Source organism: Aspergillus brunneoviolaceus (genome assembly GCF_003184695.1).
Source record: "Aspergillus brunneoviolaceus CBS 621.78 unplaced genomic scaffold BO95scaffold_1, whole genome shotgun sequence".
Taxonomy (NCBI): Eukaryota; Fungi; Ascomycota; class Eurotiomycetes; order Eurotiales; family Aspergillaceae; genus Aspergillus; species Aspergillus brunneoviolaceus.
In genome coordinates this window covers 63,520-84,784 of record NW_020290731.1, presented here as the reverse complement: position 1 = coordinate 84,784, position 21,265 = coordinate 63,520, and the positions used below count along the sequence as shown (strand labels likewise).

At 53.7% G+C, this 21,265-nt stretch overlaps 10 protein-coding genes across 10 annotated transcripts; 4 read left to right on the top strand and 6 right to left on the bottom strand.

Annotated features, from left to right (window-relative positions):
• Positions 1-5: 5 nt before the first annotated feature.
• Positions 6-1,784, bottom strand: BO95DRAFT_437502 (GTP-binding protein). Its single transcript, XM_025585285.1, has one exon. It carries the CDS (start codon positions 1,397-1,399, stop codon positions 278-280), a length of 1,122 nt encoding a protein of 373 aa, XP_025447861.1. The 5' UTR covers positions 1,400-1,784; the 3' UTR covers positions 6-277.
• A 486-nt stretch (positions 1,785-2,270) lies between these two features.
• Positions 2,271-3,309, top strand: BO95DRAFT_437500 (uncharacterized protein). The gene is made up of 2 exons (XM_025585284.1): positions 2,271-2,927; positions 3,027-3,309. Exons 1-2 carry the CDS (start codon positions 2,528-2,530, stop codon positions 3,182-3,184), a joined length of 558 nt encoding a protein of 185 aa, XP_025447860.1. The 5' UTR covers positions 2,271-2,527; the 3' UTR covers positions 3,185-3,309.
• On the bottom strand, positions 3,204-4,753 carry BO95DRAFT_784 (putative 2-hydroxychromene-2-carboxylate isomerase). Its single transcript, XM_025592216.1, has 4 exons — positions 4,200-4,753; positions 4,047-4,146; positions 3,673-3,956; positions 3,204-3,590 (listed from the first exon to the last, which is right to left on the bottom strand). The coding sequence occupies exons 1-4, from the start codon at positions 4,272-4,274 to the stop codon at positions 3,387-3,389; spliced, it is 663 nt and encodes a 220-aa protein (XP_025447859.1). The 5' UTR covers positions 4,275-4,753; the 3' UTR covers positions 3,204-3,386.
• A 222-nt stretch (positions 4,754-4,975) lies between these two features.
• On the top strand, positions 4,976-5,928 carry BO95DRAFT_509870 (uncharacterized protein; the record flags this gene model as incomplete). The annotated part of the gene is made up of 2 exons (XM_025591309.1): positions 4,976-5,005; positions 5,062-5,928. The coding sequence occupies 2 exons, from the start codon at positions 4,976-4,978 to the stop codon at positions 5,923-5,925; spliced, it is 894 nt and encodes a 297-aa protein (XP_025447858.1).
• A 708-nt stretch (positions 5,929-6,636) lies between these two features.
• Positions 6,637-8,062, bottom strand: BO95DRAFT_604 (protein N-lysine methyltransferase family protein). The gene is made up of 2 exons (XM_025592086.1): positions 7,320-8,062; positions 6,637-7,260 (listed from the first exon to the last, which is right to left on the bottom strand). Exons 1-2 carry the CDS (start codon positions 7,808-7,810, stop codon positions 6,660-6,662), a joined length of 1,092 nt encoding a protein of 363 aa, XP_025447857.1. The 5' UTR covers positions 7,811-8,062; the 3' UTR covers positions 6,637-6,659.
• Positions 7,998-9,563, top strand: BO95DRAFT_437499 (uncharacterized protein). The gene has a single exon (XM_025585283.1). It carries the CDS (start codon positions 8,316-8,318, stop codon positions 9,447-9,449), a length of 1,134 nt encoding a protein of 377 aa, XP_025447856.1. The 5' UTR covers positions 7,998-8,315; the 3' UTR covers positions 9,450-9,563.
• Positions 9,564-9,761: 198 nt separating this feature from the next.
• On the bottom strand, positions 9,762-12,540 carry BO95DRAFT_674 (Zn(II)2Cys6 transcription factor). Its single transcript, XM_025592127.1, has 8 exons — positions 12,428-12,540; positions 12,347-12,366; positions 12,200-12,283; positions 11,860-12,140; positions 11,055-11,794; positions 10,729-10,946; positions 10,592-10,637; positions 9,762-10,448 (listed from the first exon to the last, which is right to left on the bottom strand). The coding sequence occupies exons 1-8, from the start codon at positions 12,456-12,458 to the stop codon at positions 10,075-10,077; spliced, it is 1,794 nt and encodes a 597-aa protein (XP_025447855.1). The 5' UTR covers positions 12,459-12,540; the 3' UTR covers positions 9,762-10,074.
• A 741-nt stretch (positions 12,541-13,281) lies between these two features.
• On the bottom strand, positions 13,282-16,526 carry cym1 (pitrilysin family metalloprotease cym1; the record flags this gene model as incomplete). The annotated part of the gene is made up of 2 exons (XM_025582026.1): positions 13,282-16,069; positions 16,147-16,526. 2 exons carry the CDS (start codon positions 16,524-16,526, stop codon positions 13,282-13,284), a joined length of 3,168 nt encoding a protein of 1,055 aa, XP_025447854.1.
• Positions 16,527-17,005: 479 nt separating this feature from the next.
• BO95DRAFT_437493 (taxilin) lies at positions 17,006-19,596 on the top strand. Its single transcript, XM_025585282.1, has 5 exons — positions 17,006-17,636; positions 17,735-18,009; positions 18,093-18,241; positions 18,304-18,547; positions 18,619-19,596. The coding sequence occupies exons 1-5, from the start codon at positions 17,498-17,500 to the stop codon at positions 19,123-19,125; spliced, it is 1,314 nt and encodes a 437-aa protein (XP_025447853.1). The 5' UTR covers positions 17,006-17,497; the 3' UTR covers positions 19,126-19,596.
• BO95DRAFT_437492 (NAD(P)H-dependent flavin oxidoreductase) lies at positions 19,487-20,936 on the bottom strand. The gene has a single exon (XM_025585281.1). The coding sequence runs from the start codon at positions 20,664-20,666 to the stop codon at positions 19,626-19,628; it is 1,041 nt and encodes a 346-aa protein (XP_025447852.1). The 5' UTR covers positions 20,667-20,936; the 3' UTR covers positions 19,487-19,625.
• Between the last annotated feature and the right edge of the window lie 329 nt (positions 20,937-21,265).

Sequence of the window (21,265 nt, the reverse complement as noted above, 5' to 3'; positions counted from 1 at the left end):
ATTTCGTTCATTACTGCTATGCTTCTGGCCCTTCCTTTCCAACCTCTAGAAGTCGTCTATCATTCTTCTGGGAATCAAGTCTAACTATCATAGAACCGAACGCTTCCGCCGCAACCCTTCAGTCGTTTCGTCCTCCGTCATAAAAGTCATGTGCCAAATATCTAAATCGAAAAGAAACTGAGATCTAGTTCCAAAACAGTCATCACGCCCAGGAGCCAGCCCCTGCGCGCTGTATATGGTAGGTAAAAGAAGGTAAATAGATTGCATGTCGGAAGCTTTAGAGCAATCGCTCCACAACCAACTCGGCATCGTGGGATCCAGCAACCTGTACAAGGCCCCCGGCTTCGAGCTTCTTCTTCCACTTGGCGGATTCATAGCGAGCCAAAATCAACGTAATCCGGGCTACCACGGCGGGGTCAGCGTTCTCAGCGACGACGTCCGATGGTGTGAAGGTCCAGCGACCGAAAGCCCAGTTCAGAATGTAATAACGGGTGGCGGGGCCGTTGGCCGAAGCGGGAGCGGGCGTGACGGCGGCTTGATCTTCCGAGGATTCCGCGGGAGGCGCGCTGGTCGAACACCGCATGATGCCCTTGATGCGATAGACTTCTTCCTTGGAGGCGGAGCGAAGGAGCTGCTCCAGAGCCGGGATGTCGACGACGGTGGCATCGGTGGACTTGAGGTTGACGGAGAGGACTTCCACCTCGGACTGATGATCGTTCTTGTGCTCATGGTGATCATGGTTGTGATCATGGTCATGGTCATGGTCATCATGACGATGCTCCTCCTTGGCGAACAACGCCCCGTCAATCCCCAGCAGAACATCCTTGTCGACCTTACCGCGATCGGACTTAACCCACGGCGTGGGGACCTCGAGGTCCCCGACCCGGTCGAGGCAAATGTCGAAGCGCATCTCCGACACATTCTCCCACTTGTTGAAGATGATCAGATCCGTGTATTTCGCCTGCAGCTTCGCCGTGTAGGAGGTGTCCTCGTACCCCTCCCAGTTCTCTACGTCGATGACGCTGATGACCCCGTCCAGGACGAAGGTCCCCGGGTTCTCGCGCGCCAGGCGGTTCACCTCCATGGCCAGGGTGGCGGGGAAGGCGCTCCCGCTGGTCTCGATCACGATGCGGTCCGGGCGGACCTCGGTGCGGAGCTGCTCGAGCGCGTCGCTCAGCTGGCCGACGAGGTTGCAGCAGATGCAGCCGTTGAGGAGCTCGCGAACCCCGGAGATGGACTGCGTGGAGGCGAGCTGAGAGTCGACGGCGACGTCGCCGAATTCGTTTTTGAGCAGCGCGAGCCGGTAGGTCGCGGGCAGTTGTGGGATGAGGTTGAGGAGGAGGGTGGTCTTGCCGGAGCCGAGGAAGCCGGTGACGATGGTGATGGGGATTGAAGGCATTTTACTAGGAAGGAATGTAGAGCTCTAGAACAGGTAAGTCTATAAGTGTATAAGTATAAGTGTAATGAGGGGAAAAATAGAGAGAGTGGGTGAGTGGGTGAGTGAGTGAGTGATTGATCGAGTGGAGAAGGCGAAAGAAGATAAGAGAGTGCAGTGCGGATGGTTGATTTCGGACGGCAGAATTCGGCGGTGGCGGAGGGGCTGCGAGGGGGTGGCGCTAGTCTGGATTGGTAGAACCCTAAGTCAACTGGCTTTGACTTAGTAGATGATTCGTTTGTGAGCCCATCTTGGAAGTAATGGATTGGCTACGAGGGGACTGTAGAGGCTGTTTCAATCACGACTTTGTACGATATACTGTATATCAGTGTGCGGAAGAATACGGTGCCGCAGTCTCTTCGGACTTGAAGTGATCGGCCGTGGTAATTCCCAGTTGTTAACATGACCCCTGAAAAAAGGGCTAGGTGGCGTGATGCTCAACGGCTAAGTTAAGTTTCGAGTGATAGTATGCTTTCAAGCTGGCCTTTCGTTTTGCTGTGAAGTGTGAGACATCTGCCAAGTAATCGTAGCGCTTCATGATAGACAAAGCACCATACAACCACCCGCTGCCTGCTCGTATGTAAATCGAGTTCACCTTACAACACAGTAGTAGAAATTATGCCCTTCCAAGCGTCCTGTCAAGAACAATAAGAGAAGTGAACACAAAACCAGCCCGATAATCTCCGCCGTCGAGGCATGGAAATCCCAACCTGATCCACAGGGCTGAAAGTTGACTGCACCAGTGCAGAGTTACCCGGCCAAAGTCCCCCCCCCCCCGATGATATCATCCCCCTCCGTCCCGTTTTAGTTACCCGCTTGATGTCATCTCCAGCCCTACCAGGCTACAGCCGATTTCCGGAAGAATTGGGGGGGGGGATTGTTTGATCTAGACCACACCATGTCAACTTCCTCATTTCCCTCTCTCTTATTTTTATTTCCCACCTTAGCTTGATCCTTAGATTGTACTGTACCTCGACCCTTTGGCTTTGGACTGTGCTAGACCCCGAACAACATTCTTAATTCATCATCCTTCTTCTATTACCTGTTACCTTGACCTTGGGATCTTGGGTTCTTGGGATCTTGTGCTCGAGAATGAAAACCATCGACGACAGCGCCCGCGACCTCGGCTGCGTGCCCCCCCACGAAGAAGACCTCCTCGAACGCCAACGACAAGAGCGAGAACGCGAGCTGCAGCTGTCAGCCCAAACCCAAACCCAAACGCTAGAGCAGCAGCCGCAGCCGCAGCATACCCCCTCCGACCCGACCTCTATCACCTCAACCACGTCCACGACGACAAACACATCCACATCCACGTCCTCGTCCTCGGGAATCCTCCCGCCCCCCGAGAAAATCACCGAGGTGGCCAGTACCTCGATGCAGGAGGTGCGGACGATGCTGAACGCGGCGTACGAGAGCGAGCTGGTCGGGAAGGCGATGCAGCGGGTACGCGAGTATGTGCCTGGGTTAGCCGGGGGTGCGGGGGAGGGGGATGGTGAGTTTTTGGTTCCACGGAAGATATCTGCGCGCGCGTGAGCTGCGTGTTGTCGAGTTGGGCTTGCTGACCCGGTTGCTTTTGGATGGATGAATGCAGGCGAGGAGGACCGAGGCGCCGCCGACCCCGAGGAGATGCGCCAGATCGACGCGCTGGAGAAGGAACGGATCGTGGAGTTTCTGCAGGAAAGGACGCGGACGAAGACGGATCTGGAGAAGAAGTACCAGCGTAAGGAGCAGCCGCCGCCGCGGCAGTAGCCGTGATTGTCACGGGTCCATTGTTTTGCATTCAAGAAGTTAATTGATTGATCGCGCTTAAGCCTGTTTTCTTTGTCTTTGCTGTGTGTTGTGTACAGATCAATGGGATTGTGATGAATATCGACCCCCCGCTTTTACTTCCCATAGTTACTCACAAGCCTCAAGCTGTTCTGCTCGAAAGCTACGGCGACGCTACGCTACGCTACAGCAAAGCCCGCATCCCCGACTCCCCCCGCCGATCCAGCCCCAGGAACTCCGCCACCTGGCCCAGATGATCCACCCCGAAGAACCCCTCCGTCTCGCCCTGCGCATTCGTGCACTCGAACCAGGGCACCCCGAACGCCCCGGCCTGGAAGGCCCGGTCCGTGTTGGCGGTGAGCTGCGCTTTGATCGCGGGCGTTTGCACCTACTCGTTTATCAGCTGTCTTTTTCCTGAGTATTCTCCGGAGGGGAGATAGTCCATGGTCAAGGGGGGAAAAGGAGCTTACAGCCTCAACCACCCGCCCCGCCACCTCCGCCCCCAACACCCGCTCCAAAACCGGCACGAAACACCCCGGCTCCGCGATCCGTCCGTCCCCCTCCACCCAGAACGTCCGGTAGAACGCCTCCTGCACGGCCTCGTACTGCGTCGGGGCGAGCTGCGCGACGGCGGCCAGCGCCCGTTGCGTGTGCAGCGTGCGCGGCGGGAAGCCCGGGGGTGGGGTCGGGATGATCGGCACTGAGAAGTAGGTCGCCCAGCGCGTGCGTTCGCGGTTGATCCAGGCGGATTTATCTGGGTAGCCCACACATGGTTATGTTAGTGGGGGTGCCCTCGGGGGGGGGGGGATGCCATAGATTATGGCGTAGGCGTAGGCGTACGTACTCTTGATCTCCACGGGTGGAGTGTTTCCGCAGGCGTGCATCAGACCACCCAGGAAGATGGGGATGTAGGTTAACTTGCAGTTGGCGAAGATGGGGGAGTTCTAGGTCGTGTGGTTAGTTCGGGGGTGGTTTATAGTTCTTGGGCGATACGTACTCGGAGGACGTGAAAGGCGATATACCCGAAGGGACTGACGGTGTCTATGTAGAGTGTTATGCTGGGGTCGGACATTCTGTGGATCTGACTGGTTGCTTAGGTAGATATTTGAGGGTGGAGAATTGTTTTTATTTCTTTGGGTCTATGGTTGAGATATTCATAGCTATAAGTGTCGGTCGGTCAAAGGCAGGCCGGCAGTCATGCTCTCCTCCGCACGGCTGACTCAGCGCCCGCAAGCCGAGGTTGTTGGTGTTGATTAGTCGTGTTGGGTTGCGGTGCATTCGGGGCATCTGCAGAGCACAAGCATAAGCTCTACAAGCGTTCTCATGAGAATGCATGGGGTCACGTAAGCCCAATCGGGTCAGCGTTTCTAAAATCCCCCATGCATTTCGAAGTCAGCATTATCCGAAATCAGATTCCAAGAAAACACACATGCAAGCAAGCACACCGAGTTATTAGGCCGTTCTTGTCTTCACTATTTTGTGAATGAGTGTATACTCAAATGCTGGAGTATAAGTCAGAGGGCATGCGAGTATGTAAGCCTGAATGCTGGATGAAGCACCCCAAGCACATGTAGGATGGGGGACTCAACAACTCCGGACCATTCGATAAGCAGAAGCAGCAAGCAATTGCAGTCATACTTCTGGGTCGCTCTTGCCGTCCCTCGACGATTGTCAACCATCTCTCCCCATTTCCCAGTCCCTCCATAATGGCTTCCTGGAAGCATAAATCCCATGCATGAATACGAAAACCAAGCCCAGCGAGCGCAAGCAAAGATGCAGGACTCTGAGCGAAGAGCCCCAAGTGTAACACCACCCATCGAACCACTCACAGCAGTGCCCCAAATCTGACTTTGGCATAGCATATATCGACACCCCAGATCCCCTTCAATCCTAGCTCAAGTCGCGAATCGATCATTTCCCCGGCCCGGAAGAGGGCTTCGCATTCGCCGACCCCGAGTCGATATCTGTTGCAGAGCTCGATTCCCTTGGCCAAGCGGAATGGTTGCGCCCGCCTGCAGTCGTGCAGGGACATGCGTTTAGGCCTAGACGAGATATGGTCGATCCAGGAGGGATCCCTGGTTCTGTGCATCAACCCATCCTTTACCATATCCGACCACGTGCAGCCGAGATGGGATGAGCTTGAGCTCGTGGCCGGAGAAATCCTGGTCGTCTGCCGCCTGTATGCCGATTTGTGGGCTCTTTGTGCCAGTGCTTCGTTTCCTTCCGCCGCAAAATCCAACGAGACGGCCAATGCCCAGCCAATGAGCCTTGCATTCGTGCCTCTCTGTGCAGTGACACTTGTAGCGAACTTCTGTGCTTTCAATCGAAGATGCATCGAACATGATCTTCGCGACCCCAGTGCTCCGAGATTTCCAGGAAACGGACTCCCTGTGATGCCGCCTCCTCGTTCGTGCAGCCTCATTGATGGTATGCAGCTGGCTCAGTCTGACCGACTGCATAACCGACTTCCAGAGGTAGTATCCGATACGCTCAACAAGGTGTTGCCGGAGTGCGTCGAAGCTGATTATGTGCCCCTCGACCTTCATGTCGGAGCCCTCCTGTCCAATCTGAACCTTTCCAATCTGAAAGTTAGACGCAATCGCCAGTCACAATGTCTAGGTATACCCGCAGCGGTTGATCCGCAACCGCAACCCACTGAGCCAGATCCAAAACCTGCCTCCTCTGCAAGCCATAGATTCAGGAAACTGCTTGTACTTGCGTGATTCAAGGTCATTCGCATTCGTGGTATCATTTGTGAATGCGATAGAAAGTCTCCATTAGGGAAAGACCCGAGAGAGCTGGTCATGAAAGGTTATGAACACAGCTTCATTCATGCTAGATGTTGTGTTTGCTCCAAATTATTCGACGCCTTGAAATGGGGTTGCTCGCACTGGACTGAAGCACAGTAGTTGACTGGCAGCAACTCAGCAACGAGGACAGGTCGAGCCAGCACTTGGAAGAGTCAGATCTCATATTGTAACTACGTTCACATGGCAGACAAGAATGAATTATTAGAGGTTGACCAGATAGTTCCCCCAAGTGATTCCCATTAATTGAAAGGCCGAGTAAGATGACAGCTCACTGAGACTGTGATCAATAGTCTTCGGTATGATTTTTCATCGAGTCCAGGCCATTGCTTAGAATCCGCAAGTGATTTTTAATTCCCGTAGTATGGAACATCTAGTCCACCAGTTATCAAGTGATTAGGTGTGCTTTTGGTCGTTCAACGGGCGAATGAGCGGTCTTGAGAATCGTCAGGTCGCGAAGCACATGAGAATCAATGATGAGTTAGATCGCCTCACCAATGAAGGCAAGATGCCTTGCGGTTGGATGGCTCGAACAGGAGGCTCGAGAAGTAGCTTCTTAGCCTTTAAGCATCCTTACCTGGAGGTGATTCAACCCTGTGTATAAGTGCCACGGAGGCCAGAGAAAGCAATAGCGACAACGCGTATCGCCGTCAGCCCTGATGCCTTCCCTCTCGCCCAAAGCAATGTAGTTCAATCTGATCCTGTTGATCATGCTCGGATGGAAGCTGCATGTGAGCCAGATGCAGACTGCAGATATTTGCCGACCGCATGAGATCAAAGAAGACGGTTTCACTTTCGTGTCGTCTCTTCAACGCCACCAGGATGACTGCATCCGGCGACATCTGCAGCAAGCGGTTTAGTACCGAGACCAACGCAGGTAAGCTGTCCGCATTGTAGGTACAATCTGAGACAAGGATCAGGTCAATGGAGCCACCGCATAAATCTTCTGGAAGAGGCTCATCCCAGTCCAGAGTTTGGAATTGGAGTGCCGAGGACTTGGCAGGTCGCGCAACCGCAATATTCTTCGTCACAATTTCTTCGACCTCAGGAAGATCGGTGAGCGTGACAGAGCACTCGGGAAGAAGCTCTGCCAGCGCGATTCCTACAATGCCACATCCAGAACCCAGTTCAATGGTGTGAAGCGGGCCGTTGCGCGATCCTCGAAGAAGCGCTTGCAACAGTGGCGCAGAGATCTCTGGGTCTCCAGCAACTATCTTCTGAAGATAGACAACTGACGCTACCGCTGCATCCCTGGGACATATGAGAGTTAGCTGAGAACAATAGCCCCCTTGGATAAAGAGGTGTCTCACCAGATATGCCGGGCGATACTGTTCCCGGTTTCTTCCCAGATTCGGAGGCCGAGCTTGTCATCTGGCCCAAAGCGTCGTTCAACGAGCTTCTCCGCTACTAAAGTCTGTGATCCGCCAAACGGAGCACTCCAGCCTGATACAACTAGCGGACATTCGGACTTTCCAATGAGTGAGTCTGGTAACGGTGCCTGCAGCTTGGCGGAATTGGCAGGGGATACTGCAAGCACGACTGTGTGTTGAGACAGGTTGACGGAAAATGGTCCCAGCGATATTGGTACTTCACGCTTGCCTGCGTTCCATGTTATGGGTTCCTGATACAGGACCTTTCCTGTGCCATGAGCGACCAGGGTCACATGCAAATCCACATCTTGAGTGAGGAAGGCATCGCCGAGATCGGTAGTGATGCAGACCAGCGCGGAGACTGATACAGCACCTTTCTGCTTGGCAAACCTGGGGGTTTTTAGGAATCGAATATAATAAACCATGATCATGAAGAATAATTCCTGAACTGCATCCGAACAGATTGGAGATGCCCATCCCGAACAGGAAGGCGACCCGTGACCCGTGACCGTACGGCACGTGCTTGGACCTTTGGTGCTGACTAAGGAGCGGGAACGATGACATCGGCGTCTTCATTTCTTCCTCAGGCTGCCATTCCTATCCATTTCCCATGGGTCGGCTGGTTGGTTGCTTTGGTTATTCGTTGTGTCTTTCTCTGATCTCTGATCTCTGATCTCTGAGAGCTCATCTCTCTTTCCACCAATGCGGTCTCTACCTATCAACCGACTGCCGACTTCACTGTTTCAGTCTCTCCCCCATCATCGTCGCGCGGACTTGATGGGGCCAGTTGGTTGATTGAAAGTGATCTGAGCCTTATCATTATTTACCCCTCGGCTGTGGCATGACAACAATTAGTTCAAGACGTTAAGCCAGCAACCGTTGTCCCTTACCTAGTATCTCCCACGCCCTACCCAAACCCGCCCCCGGTTTAACACCATGATGCGATCAAAGGACCCTCGAGTCCGCCAGAGGATAAATCAAATCTCCCACAACCTTGAATCCGCAAACGAGACCGCCCAGGAGGGCCTCTACACCTTCTCTCACAACTATATCCTGCCATGTTTCACGGCCATCGGCAACTGCGTCTACAGCTGCACGGCACCCTGTCTTCCGACCCGGGAGGACCAGCTGCGTCGACGCCGACGCGGCCGCGCGGAAGCTAACTTTGACTTCTATGACGATTGGGACAACGAGGACTCAAATGCTGGGCTGTTGGGATGGGGCACCGATGAACTCGACCGCCTGCTGGCTGGCAGTGGTTTGGCCCGTGGCGGTGCCGAGCAGCCTCGCCGGCAGAGACGGATGAGCTACGGGACGCGGCGTGTCCGTCGAAAGAGCACGGCTCTGGCCCAAGATGAACGGAATGACCCAACCGTCATCCCCAGCTCCTCGTTCCTGGGATTCCTCGAGCGGTTCCCCTGGCGCTTCGGGGCGCGCGGACTGAAATACCGTCCCTCGGCGGCGGATCTGCAGGAACATCCTGCGGGGGAACTGCGGAGGCACGTCTACGAGGATGAGCCGCTCATGGAGGCCGCCGAGGATTACGATGCCCAGCCGTCCGGGAGCAAAGGCCGGTATCGGAGTTCGACCCAGTCGTCGCGGGAGACCACGAACTCGCTGAGTTCGCGCGGGGATTTGATTCCCAGCGATGACGAAGAGGATGCTGTGCCGTTGGATGATGAGTTCGCCATGGCTTTGGGCAGCCGTCGAGGAACGGGATTGGACTCGATCGACATGATCGGGGATAAGCCGGCGAGCATGCGGTCCGCGTCCGGAACGTTTAGTCTGGGGACCACCAGTTCGTCCAAGGCCTCCAAGAAGAAGCAGAAGAACCAGCGGAGCAGCCGGCTTCGTTCCCCGCAGGAGTCCTACGTAGATATCACCCGTGATGATAGCACGCCTTCATTAGCCGATCTCAAGAAGGAGGAGGAGCAGGCGGCGTATGAAGAAGAATCGGAGATTGCACGGAAACGGCTGGCCGCACAGCAGTTGGCATCGAACCGTGGTCTTGATCATCAGGTTAGTCGTTGGCAGTTGCTGCCTTGCGCGGTCTTCAGACTTATGCTCTAACTCCATTTCACTAGCTTTCTCCATCGGCGAATCATGGCACGTCAGCAGATGTAACCCACCAAGACACTCACCAGTCCACGCCTGGGTCACCAGCAGAAGACCCTCCTATACGAGATAATAATGGTCGTTCTGAATCACGGCCACTGTCCATAACAACCGAAGACAATTCACAAACCGAACCATTCCCGCCTTTCCCTACAACACCTGAACCCCACGATACGATGGTTGCATCACCAAATAGCGGCTCCAATGGCCAGAACAATGACCATGATTCAGCATGAGCCACTGACCCCAAACCCCATTGAACATGACTGCTTCAGGGTTGTGCTACTCCCAATGCAAGTCAAAGGACACACTGTCGCCCATCACAGTTTGCGGGTCAAACCTTGGGCACTAGGTTAATAATTCTTTGCCACATACGCAGTTACTCAAGATTATCTATAGTATTAGTGGAATATGTAATATGAGATGACTTACGAGAGAGATTGCGCCTTTCCTTAGGGGACCAGCTGCCTGTGCAGTGCCGTATATGAATCATGTTGTTCTGGTAAAACAATCCCGCTCGTAACCCACAATTTGATGTTCTTTACCATCTTTCGTTTGAATGCACAACCAACTCGCACCATCACAGATGATATCCACCTTCCATAACCCCAACACCAGCACCAGCACCACTCATAGCCAACCCGTGCGGTGAAACGAACTGGTCCGCGCGTTTCTGCATCTGGTCCGCGCCGCTGCCGCCGCCGGCGCCGGGGATATCCTCAAACAACCACGGCGGATTCGCCAGCGACAAGATTTCCTGGTCAAAAATGGCCCAAGAGTATTCCCCGGCCTCGGACTCTGGCGGCGGGAAGCCGACATTCAACGCTACCTCCGGCGGCGTGTGCATCGCTTGCAGATTGGATTCGAGGCGCTCCGCCAGGACGTGGTGGATGCTTGGAATGGACGGATGGCTTGGTTTCAGCTTGGCGATGTGTTTCTCGATCAGGTAGCGGTCTGACTCATAAGCACAGATTGTGGAGATGGATTAGCAACTGTTTTTTTTTTGGTCGAGGGTGTTTTCAGGATGAAACCATGATCAGAAGATTGGATTGGAGAGTTTGTCACGAAAGAAAACGTACCGTCTGGGTGGGACATACCGTCCTCGATGCCGCGGAGAAGTAGCATAGCCGCGAAGGTGATCATCTATGTATGTTATTCGTCTTCGCTCGGATATTTGTTTGGTGTGTCTCATGTGTGTTTTTTGGGGGGAAGGAGGTTGTAAGGGGGACCGTACGATCAAGTCCCAATTCGACCAGATGCTCGAGTCATCCAACCGCAACCGCACCACCGCGCGAGCGGACACCAGCAACTCGTGTCTCTCAGCCGGGGCGATATCCGCTGAAGAACCTAGATCGAAGCCCCGTGCTGGGTGGTAGATCGACAGCACGTAAAGCTTGTGCAGGTGGTATTGGAGGAGGATGAGGATGCCTTGGCGGTTGGAGGGGGTTCGCTCTGGTTTTGGGTAAGCCGGTGGGTAAGTCGATTGCAGCGTTTTGAGTTTTGTCCAGGGACGTGTCTTGATGATAAGGATTAAGGAAGGGGATGGGGGTGTCCACTCACGCGATGTCCTGTTATACCTGATCAGCCAATCGTCCAACTTTCTCGCCCACAGGCGGATGACCCGGGCGTCTTCGTCCGTGAAGGAGGTTCGGATTGAGGATGGATTCTCGGGTTCCCGTGCGCTGCTCACGAAGGACCAGATTGTGGGAAGGCCCCGGCCGACGAAGTGGCTGAGGCCTTGGTGCATCATCTGCGTGAGGCCACGGAAGGCATGCTCTTCATCCTCATTGTTGCTGTGGAAGGAAGTGGGGGCTGCGGTTGGAGGGTGTTCCGGCAGCAAAGGGCAGCACATGTGCATGGACGCGTGCTCGATGTCGATGACCTGGAGGCCGGAGAAGAGGCCGCTCCAGTCCTGACTCGTGCCGGTTTTTGCGGTGGTGGGAAGGGTGTGATCGAGGAAGAGGCGGTAAGCCAGGGCGATCCAGTGTCCGGTAACGGGCACGTAGGCTTCGGAGCTGAGGCTGGCCATGATGAGACCGAGAATGTTCTGGTAGGCCATGGGCTCTGTTGGGGATTGGGTTGTTCGGGGGCTGTTGTCGGGGAGTATATTAGGTGGGAGGACGAGCTCGGCGATGGCGCAGCATTGAGCGACGAAATAGCCCTTGGCAAACTCGCCGAGGTCTTTCGACGGGCCATGCAAGGCAGATATGTAGAGGATGGACGCTAGGAGAAGGGGAGATGGCGATGCGAATGCGCTTTGGTCTTTGAGAAAGTGGAGGAGTGGCAGGTTCTCGACGAAGCTGAGTGGGTGTCAATCGGCTCAACCCTGACACAGAGAGGCATTGATGGCGAACTGCTCACGTACGAGTTCCAGAGGTGTCTGACGATGGGGCGGGTCCAGATCACGTCCTCCTGAGGTGGCCGCGTGATGCTTTTCAGATGTGTGACAGCCTTCCATAGGCGAGGACACCCCGTTCCCTCGCCATCATCTAAGCCTTCACTGATAAGCGGCAACGAGCCTTCTCTTTGGTATATACCTAATCTTCTCTCGATGCGATCTAATCGGCTGAGGATCGACGGCATCTCGGGGCTGGGATCCATCGATGTCTGTAGTAAGGGCCCCAAGTCTCGAGTTGTAGTTGCAGCCTAAGCATTGTAAGCAGAGATTGATATCTACCGGCAGATTCAAAATCAAACAGCCTCACATTTGATCTAGGTCTGAAAATGCAGACAGCATTGGTGTGGCGACATCGACGACATGGCGGCTTGCCGTCAGCCACGCATTTCATCTCGTAGGCAGTTAGCAGCGTTGATGTATGTTTTATTTATGGATGCATAAACCAGTAACTGACCTTCAATCTGCGGCAGTTGACTATCAGAGTGCATTAGTTCACCACTTTGGCTCGGACATGAAAGGCTTAGGCATATGCAACTTGCCGCATGCTTTAGTCGGTTTAGGCCCATGGGCAATAGCGCCAGTCTTTTTCATCGTCGCATTACTTGCTGCTGTGCATGCGCTTTTCAGCTCTGGGGCACGAGAGTGAGGAATTGTAGTCTTATATTGCAGGTAATCCTTCGACAGGATGAAAGTGAACAAGCAAGTGTTGCGCGACACAAAGAAACTAAGAACTAGTACGGAGTAGTCCATCACCACGTGAGCCGGGGCTAATCGATATGACTCGACATTATCATTCATGCTGATAAGTCAGGTAGATACCACCCGTCTATATACGAGGGTCCAATTGTAATACCAATTGTAATACGCCCGTGACCTTCGCCAATGACCGAATTGTGGACAATCCACACATACAAAGTGGCCCTGGCTAAGCTACGCCTGTTCTCACGTTTTTAGTCCGCCTTGCGTAGGCTTCAAGGAAGTCAAGGAGGGTCTGAAAAACGGAAATAAGAAGTGTACCATGAGGCCTAGAGAGACTCGTCAGCCTCAGGTTCACATTCTTGTTGATCTTGCGCGTGCTCCTATAGGAGGACCAACCATCTGCCAACATGGTGTTTCGAGTGGAGATGGGGTAGGTTGTTCTTGAAATGCGCGTTTGTGAGCAGTCGGGGAGAGTGACAACGAAACCAAGACAGCCGAGAGAAGAGTGAGAAGGGTATTATGCCGACAGAATTCTATATACATGATCTTTCGAAGAGGACGGACATCATAAAAATACATTGGAAATATGGTACACATGGCGAACAATGAATCGCCATGATGGAGGTCATGAGGTCAGAGGTGTTGGGGTGTCATGTTTGGCGCAGTCTCAAGGACCTGGTATTTGCAGATTTAAGCAGATGCAGCGGCACCTTCGGCATGCTCGAGTCCCTCCTCTGCTACAGTCATGGAAAGCTTTCGCATATCCCAACCATCGGACTCTATCCAGTCTTTCTTCTCGCCTAGCAGGCAGACAGATCGCTGAGAGCCATCAACCAGGAAGGCCTGTGCTGCCTCGTTAACATCCTTTGCGGTGACATCAAGGACCTGTTCTCTCCAGCGCTGGTCCATTTCGTGGGTCACACCACTCATGAAGTACCTTGCACCTTCCTCGTCGACGCTCATTGGGGCGTCAAGGCCTTGGAAGATACCCAGCTTAGCCTCGTTGAGCTCCCGCTCCGACCAAGCCCGGTCTCGGGCGAAAATTCCGCTGTTTTGGAACACCTTCAGGGTGTTGATGGGGTTGGGATCGCGGTAGCTTGTAAAGGCAAACATTCCCTTGACTGGGCCGTTGCTGGCTCCTGCACCGTAGGCACCACCCTTTTCACGAATCTCCGGATGGAGGTAGTTATGGGTCAGGAGTTGAGAAAGAACACTAAGCTTGGCGCTAGCGGAGTGCACAAATGGAACAGTGTGCATGGCTAGGCCTGAATAGTACACCTTGTATGGCATGTCGAAGAACGTTTTAATCATCTTGGAATCCATCACTGGGGAGTCAAAGGCCGCTGTGGGCGAGCGAACCTGGGGCAAACCCGCGAACCACTTCTGCAACACGGATTCATTCTGACCGGCGCTCTCAGGCTCGCAAACCAGGCGGACACGAAGACCGGACGACCTAGAGATGGCGAAAGCTTGGATTGTGCGGAGCTTCTCGATCAGCTCTGCTAAACGCTCGGGCGACGTTTCCGCGTCCCGCAGGAGGTTGGCTGTTGCCTGCAGTTGTGCGAGACCGGACTGCTGCTCTTGTACCCAGAAACTGCGCGAGAGGTTTGCCGCAGCCGCGTTTAGAGCGAAACGGTGACCCGTTCCTGCAACGGCATCCAGGGCACCATTGGTAGTCATTCGGAGCAACTCTTGAATCATCGCGGGTGCACTGGGACTTGTGAAGTCGGTTTCGGTCACAAGGGTGGTCAGTATCTGCAACATGTCGGGGATATTCTTGTCCAGAGCAGATCCAGAGAATTGAAGACCTTCATTGAATTTTCCAAGCTCCGTTGGGGAAGCTGTGTGGAACGTGGAAGTGGAGATACCTCCGGTCTTCAATTTGATCAAATCTTCCCATTGCTCCATGGACCGATTTGCTGTACCAAGTCGCATGACGCAGTCGTTGAAAAGTGGCATCAGCAATCGAAGGTCATCAGGGAGGCCATCGAATGTGTTCAAAGCCTGGAAATAGGTCAAGCCGTTGGTAGGGGCTTCACGCCAAAGAACATCCACGCCATCAACCTTGGATTCTCGAACGGGCTTGCGTTCCTTCTCGCGCGAGATGTCAGACACCCGAAGGGAAGGCAAGCAGCTCAGGTCAGCGTTCTGTGCCTTTTCTTGAACCTCTAGTAGCTGAAGTTCCTCCGCCTTTAGCTGGGCAATAGCCTTTTCCATGGACCCATGCTGTTTAGCGAGTTGACTGAGCTTTGTATCCTTCCGCACCAATTCCTGCTCGTCAAGCTCCTTGTTGAAGGTGGGTGTGCCAACCATCGTGAATGTCAGACAATTATCATTCATAAGATACTTCTGCATCAACGATTCCAGGTAGCCGCCCTGCGCATACCTCCTCTTGAACTCATCAATCACTTCATTCCAAGCTAGCTCTTTCATAGGATTGGATCCATTGAACCAAGAGGAAATTGTTTTCTCCATGACACCAATGCCGAAGTTTGACGTTTTGTGCCTGAGGGCAAGTTCAAGCTGGTGAAGGATACCTTGGACCTTCTCATCACTGAATCCGGTAGCGAACGATTCCTCAAAGACAGTCTGTATAGCGGTCTTGACCTGAGAAGCCGATTCTTCGCTGACACCAGTCACACCGACGGAAAATACCGGCACGCGGCCGGAAGTATCGAGTCCTGTGTTGGGGCTAAAAGAAGAGCCAAGGCCACTTTCAATCAAAGCCCGATACATAGGTGAGCCATAACCATCCAGGAGCAGAGAAGATACAATCCCGGCCGAGAAAGCCTCAACAACATCAGTTGAATCTCCCATGTACCACGATGTTGATGTCTTGTGTTGCTTGTCTTCACCAGCGAATGTGTCGATGGGGCCTGGAACAGTCACACTCTTAGGACCCTGGCTAAGGTCAATAGGTTGTTTGATAGAAGTATCCGCTTCGCCCTTTTGAAATCCATCCAGAACCTTGCCGATTTGCACGAGATGGTCAGTTAAAGGCATATCACCATATGTGAAAATTTTAGCATTGCTGGGGTGGTATTTGCGCTTGGAGAAGTCGACTAGTTGCTTGTGCGTCAAATCGGTGATGTACTGGGGATCACCACCCGAGTTGTTCAGTGCTGGGATGATGCTCTCTTTATATTTGATATAATAGAGGTAGTTTGCGTCCGAAATTTGTCCCTTCATCTCGTTGTATACGACGCCCTTGAAGAGGATGTCCTCGGGGTTGTGAGTCGTCTGACCTTCGATAGCACGGGGGTCCTCTGGCCCCAACCGCCAACCCTCCTGCCTGAAATCCTCCTCCTTAAGCAGAGGGTGGAAGGTGGCGTCCAGGTACACCGAGAGTAGGTTCCGGAAGTCCTGCTGATTCGTGGTAGCGAAAGGATATGTGGTGTGGTCGGCGGAAGTGAATGCATTCATGAAGTTCGACAGCGAGCGGGGTAGCATCTTGAAGAAAGGGTCGCGGATAGGATATCTGAAGTGTGGTAATATGTGAGCCATCGTTCTAGTGCGACGTGGGCAGTATGCTCACAGCCGTCTGAGTGTACTTACTTCTCGCTACCGCAGAGCGTGGTATGCTCTAGGATATGAGGAACGCCAGTAGCATCCGGGGGATTGGTCTTGAAGCCAATTCCAAACACATTGTTCTTGTCTTCCCTGGCCACGTGGAGGTAGTCCGCGTCGGTCTTATCATGCGTTAATCGGACGGCCGTCAGGTGTAACTCCGGTACATGTTTCTTTTCTTGTACGGTGAAGCCGTGAACCTTGTCTCCAATTCCGGGAAAGTTGTCAATATTTGTCACGGTCGAAGCAGATCTTCTCATCTGACCCCAGCGAAGCAGAGTGCTGCCAGAACCCAGCAGACGTCCGTTGGCCGACTTCGGTAAAATAGGCATGAGGCCTCTGCTCGCCCCAAGAGTTGAGCGCAACATGGTGACTCGTTTCGGAAATTTGATTACGCGCGCAGCGGTTCTTTCACAGAGTACGGGTACGACTGACGTACCCTAGCGAATCCGCAGCAGCTTCTTTGCGCACCGTAGGTTGTCGGTTGCCGTTCACCGGACAGACCGGGCAGCTCGGAGATGAGTGCGAAGATCTGGAACGCGCAACGAATAAACGATTGCACTCTTCTAGACCAAGGGTTGCAGACCAAGAGACTGGAACAAATAAATGCCCCAAAGAAGTAGAAAAGAGGATAAGATTACAGAAAGAGAAAGATAGGAAAGAATTGGAAAAGTGGTTAGAGTGTTTGAAAGTAGCTCCGTCGGCGCGACTCAATTGCTTAGAAAGACAGGCGGGCAGAAAGCGACGGAGCGGTGCCAAGAGAAGTTTTCGAAAGAGGCTAGTGCAGGTCAAGTGCGCATCCCCCCCTCTTACGACTATTCCATCCAATCTTCCCCGGCAAGTTCCTCGAAGAGTGACCCGTTCGTCTGTGTCGACTCTTCTCGCAGTTGATACTCTCGCCCAATACCTTCTGTTTCGTTCCGCCTTAAAGGCATAGGCACGCCTTCGCTGTTGGTTCCCGACGCCTCCCGCGAGTGAGCTTCCGGTTGGCTTTGCAGGACTTGCATTCTAGTCAACCTTCGTGGGTTCCCGTTACCTCCGACTTCTGCAATCATAGGAAGAGGCCACCGAGGTTCTCCACTAGACTCGCCGGGTGGATACGAGTTGCCTTCAATCATAACACCTGCTACCGACTATTGTTCGCTTTGTCGCCGCGAAGAGTTTCCCTTCTTGTCTTGTCCTCGCGGCTATCGGAGGAAGTGACGCATTCGTCCCTGCCATCTCCCGTCAAATCGTTCCAACCTGGCAATTTTCACCGCTGAGAATTGGCCACGCGACCACTCTCAACAGCATCACAACCGCATACCTTTCGAAATATTCTTACGACAAACGGCGAACCATGTCGTCCGCGGCCATGTCCAAGAAAAAGCAGGGGAAGAAGGTTGCAGATCCGAATGAGACCTCGAAGCTGCTGGCCGCCAAAATCTCGCAGCTGGAGCAAGATGCTGCGGGAGAGAAGGACCAAGAGGCCGAGATTGGTGCGTGCACCCACTGATTTCTACGCCTGGTGTATCGATCACGCCATTGAATCTGGCTGGCAAAACGTGAATGAATCTGGTTGCTGATACTCCCACAGAGCGCGAGGTCAAGAAAGCCACGAGAGATCTCAATCAACTCCTCAACAATATCGAATCCCCGATGACGCGGCTCGAGACTGTGCATAAGAAATACACCGAACTTCTGGCCGACATGAAGAAGCTGGATCGCGACTATGCCAAGAGCAAGAAGCGGGCAGATCAACTCCAGAAGGACCAGGACAAGGGCAAATCGGAACTGAATAAGACCGTCACTATGAAGGACAAACTTGAGAAGCTGTGCAGAGAGCTCACAAAAGAAAATAAAAAAGTGAAGGTGGGTAGCTACAACTCGCCAGCATCGCATTCCCGAATCGAACAATGCAGAACCAGGGCTAAGGGAAACCGTGCACGCAATAGGACGAAAACAAGAAGCTCGAAGAAACTGAGAAGAAAGCACGGCTGATTGTCAACGAACGCCTCGACTCGCTTCTGTACGATATTCAAGACGTCATGGCTGCCAAAGGAAATCCCCGCAACGAGAAAGTGGATATCGATTTGGACGAAGCGTGAGTTGTTCTTTCCCAGTCTGCCTATTGAGCTGGTATGTTAAGCTCTTTTCATACCACAGTCTGCGTGCGAAGATCAAAACGATCGGCGAGAAGTTCGAAATGCGTGAACTACACTACAAGGCATTGCTCCGTAGTAAGGACGCGGAGATACAATGTCTTACCGCCAAGTACGAAGAACAACGGCGAGCAGCGGAAAACGAAGCTGCCCGCTGCCGGGCATTGAGTTCTCAGGTGTCAACTTTCTCGCATACTGAGGCAGAGTTGCGCAGCCAGCTCAACATCTACGTCGAGAAGTTCAAACAGGTATGGCTTGATACTTGATGGCTGTTCCAGCCAAGTCTCTATTTTGACCGCTGGTAGTAATAATATGGCAGGTGGAGGATACGCTGAACAACAGCAACGAGCTCTTCCTTACGTTTCGCAAAGAGATGGAAGAAATGTCCAAGAAAACTAAACGCCTAGAAAAGGAAAACCTCACTCTCACGCGCAAGCACGATCAGACGAATCGCAATATACTGGAGATGGCCGAGGAGCGCACAAGAAACCATGAGGAGCTGGAAAAATGGCGGAAGAAAAGCCACCACCTCGAAGCGCTCTGCCGACGAATGCAAGCCCAGGGGCGGGGCCAAGGTCTTGCGGCGGATCTGGAAGGCGATGACGAGGGTACGGAGAGCGAGTACGACGAGGATTACGAAGACGAAGAAGACGATGAGGGAATTAGCGATGACGATTACGAACTGGAAAGCCGGGATGGCGACCTGAACGGAGACCGCAACGTTGCTCAGCAGCCCGAGAAGCCTGTGTTCGGACCCCCTCCGCCACCTAATCTACTGGAAGCGCGAGCCAACGGAAATAAGGCGATGATCAACGGATGTCACTAATACCCTTTTTTCCGCGCAGAAGCTGTTTTCGAATATGGTCTTTTGGGCTTGTTCTTGATATCAAATGGCAAAGGGATTTCCTGGCGGCACTTACGCCACTGCCATCAGTCTGAGGGTGGGTCATGGGCCTGATGAGCTGAAAATGATACATTTACTGAACGCTATGAGTTGACCCGAATAATGTCAATGCTAGCCTCTTCATGTAGGGTGCCATCGCTGCTCGATGCAACACTTGTAGTCGCACCAGGTGTTGCAAAGAGAATCGGTGCTAAGGCTCCTCATCCAAAAACCCATCGAGGCCATTGAATTGCAGTAAGCACTGTCAGAGCCATAGGCCCTTTGCGAGTTGCGATTCTTTGACGTTTTGTTCATTTTTATTTCTGTTCGTGTACTTGTACATGCTAGATCACCAGCATCCGGACGTACTTATTACGTTACCATGAGAAAATACCACACAAAGTCATGTCATGCCAACTACTACAAAGATCCTTTCCACAACCTCATAGTCTACTGGCTGGGCCTTGTATGTAGGAGCTCCCCTTCTTCAGCATCTCGACAGCTTGCTGGACCATCTCTTTCACAATCTCAGCCGCCGGCTTGATACTGGCCACATTGGCTGAAACATCACCCATCAGGAACGGTAAGTCGACATCCTTATCGTTCTTGAGGTCATACTCCATGGGGACAATGCCCTGGGCCGTCAAGCGAGCGATCTCCTCCGGCCGCCTCTCCCAGTCCTTGACGTACTCATTCGGCAAAACCCGCAGCGGCCGCCCCGACACGACGAGAGTCCGCATGGTATCCCCATAGGTGGCGCCCACGACGGCCTCCTTATGCAGCCGACTGGCCCCGCTCTCCTCGGACGCCACGAAGCGCGTCCCGACCCAAACGCCCGCGGCCCCCAGCATCAACGCCGCCGCCAGACTGCGGCCATCGTTCACGCCACCCGCCGCGACCACGAGGGGCGGCTGGCCCGTCAGCCGACTCCGGTACCGCTGCGCGACATCCACGACGGCCGGGATGAGCACCGAGAAGGGGATGTCGCCCGTATGCCCGCCGCCCTCGCCGCCCTGGGCGCACACGATATCCACGCCGCGCGCCAGCGCCTTCTCGGCGTGCTTGGGCGCCCCGACCATGTTCATCACCAGGATGCCGGCGTCGTGCAGTCGCGTGATGACGTGCGCCGGCGGCACCCCCACCGCCGACACGAACAGCTTCGCCCCCTGCGCGATCACCACCTCGATCAGCTCGTCCAGCTGCCCGTGCGTGTAGTCGTGATTCGTGGCGCGCGCCCCGCCGCCCACCTGCGGCAGTGCCAGGTCCACCCCGAACGGCAGCGACGGATCCCGCAGCCGGGATTTCAACTCGGTCAGGATCTCAGAGAGCTGCGATGGCGTGTAGCCCAGCCCCCCGACGGTGCCTAGCCCTCCCGCGTTGGAGACGGCGGCGGCCAGCGGCGCGCTGGAGGCCCGCGCCATCCCTGCCAGGAGGATGGGGTGTTGGATGTTGAGGAGGGTGCACAGCGGCGTTTGGAGGGACATGATTGTTGTTGGGTCTGTGGGTGGTTGGTAGTTGCTGGGTTTTATTTGGTTGTGGTGTTGGTTTTTGTTGGGTGGTGGTGGTGGTGAGTTTGGAGGTATAAAAGTAGTAGTTAGCACTCGCTGCTTGCTGGCCGTGTAACGCGAGATCTAGGAGATTCTCAATGAGTAAGAGTATGACGAGGTGACACTAGACGAAGATTGAGATGGATTGTAGAAGCATTGATGCATGGTTCATGGCCCATGGCGACTTTTCAATGCCCCGGGTTTTATCTGTGAGGTGGGAGTTCCCCAGAACCATCTGATCGACGCTGTGCCTGGACAAATGCGGGGAAGCTCCCGACCGGACCGAGGCACCATCCATCACAGGTTCGCTGCTCGGCATATTTGAGGTTCTTATGCTCTTATGCTCTTATGCGACATGTACGGGGTACTATGTCGCATGTTGCCTTTATGCTTGACCACACCTTGGGCTACTACTGGCTGTATTGGACTAGGAAGCTGCATCATGAAACTAATTCCAGTCTAGAACAGAGATGTCTGACAAGTTATACAATCAAATTAATCCATACTTATTGACAGTGAAATGCGAAGTCTGAGAG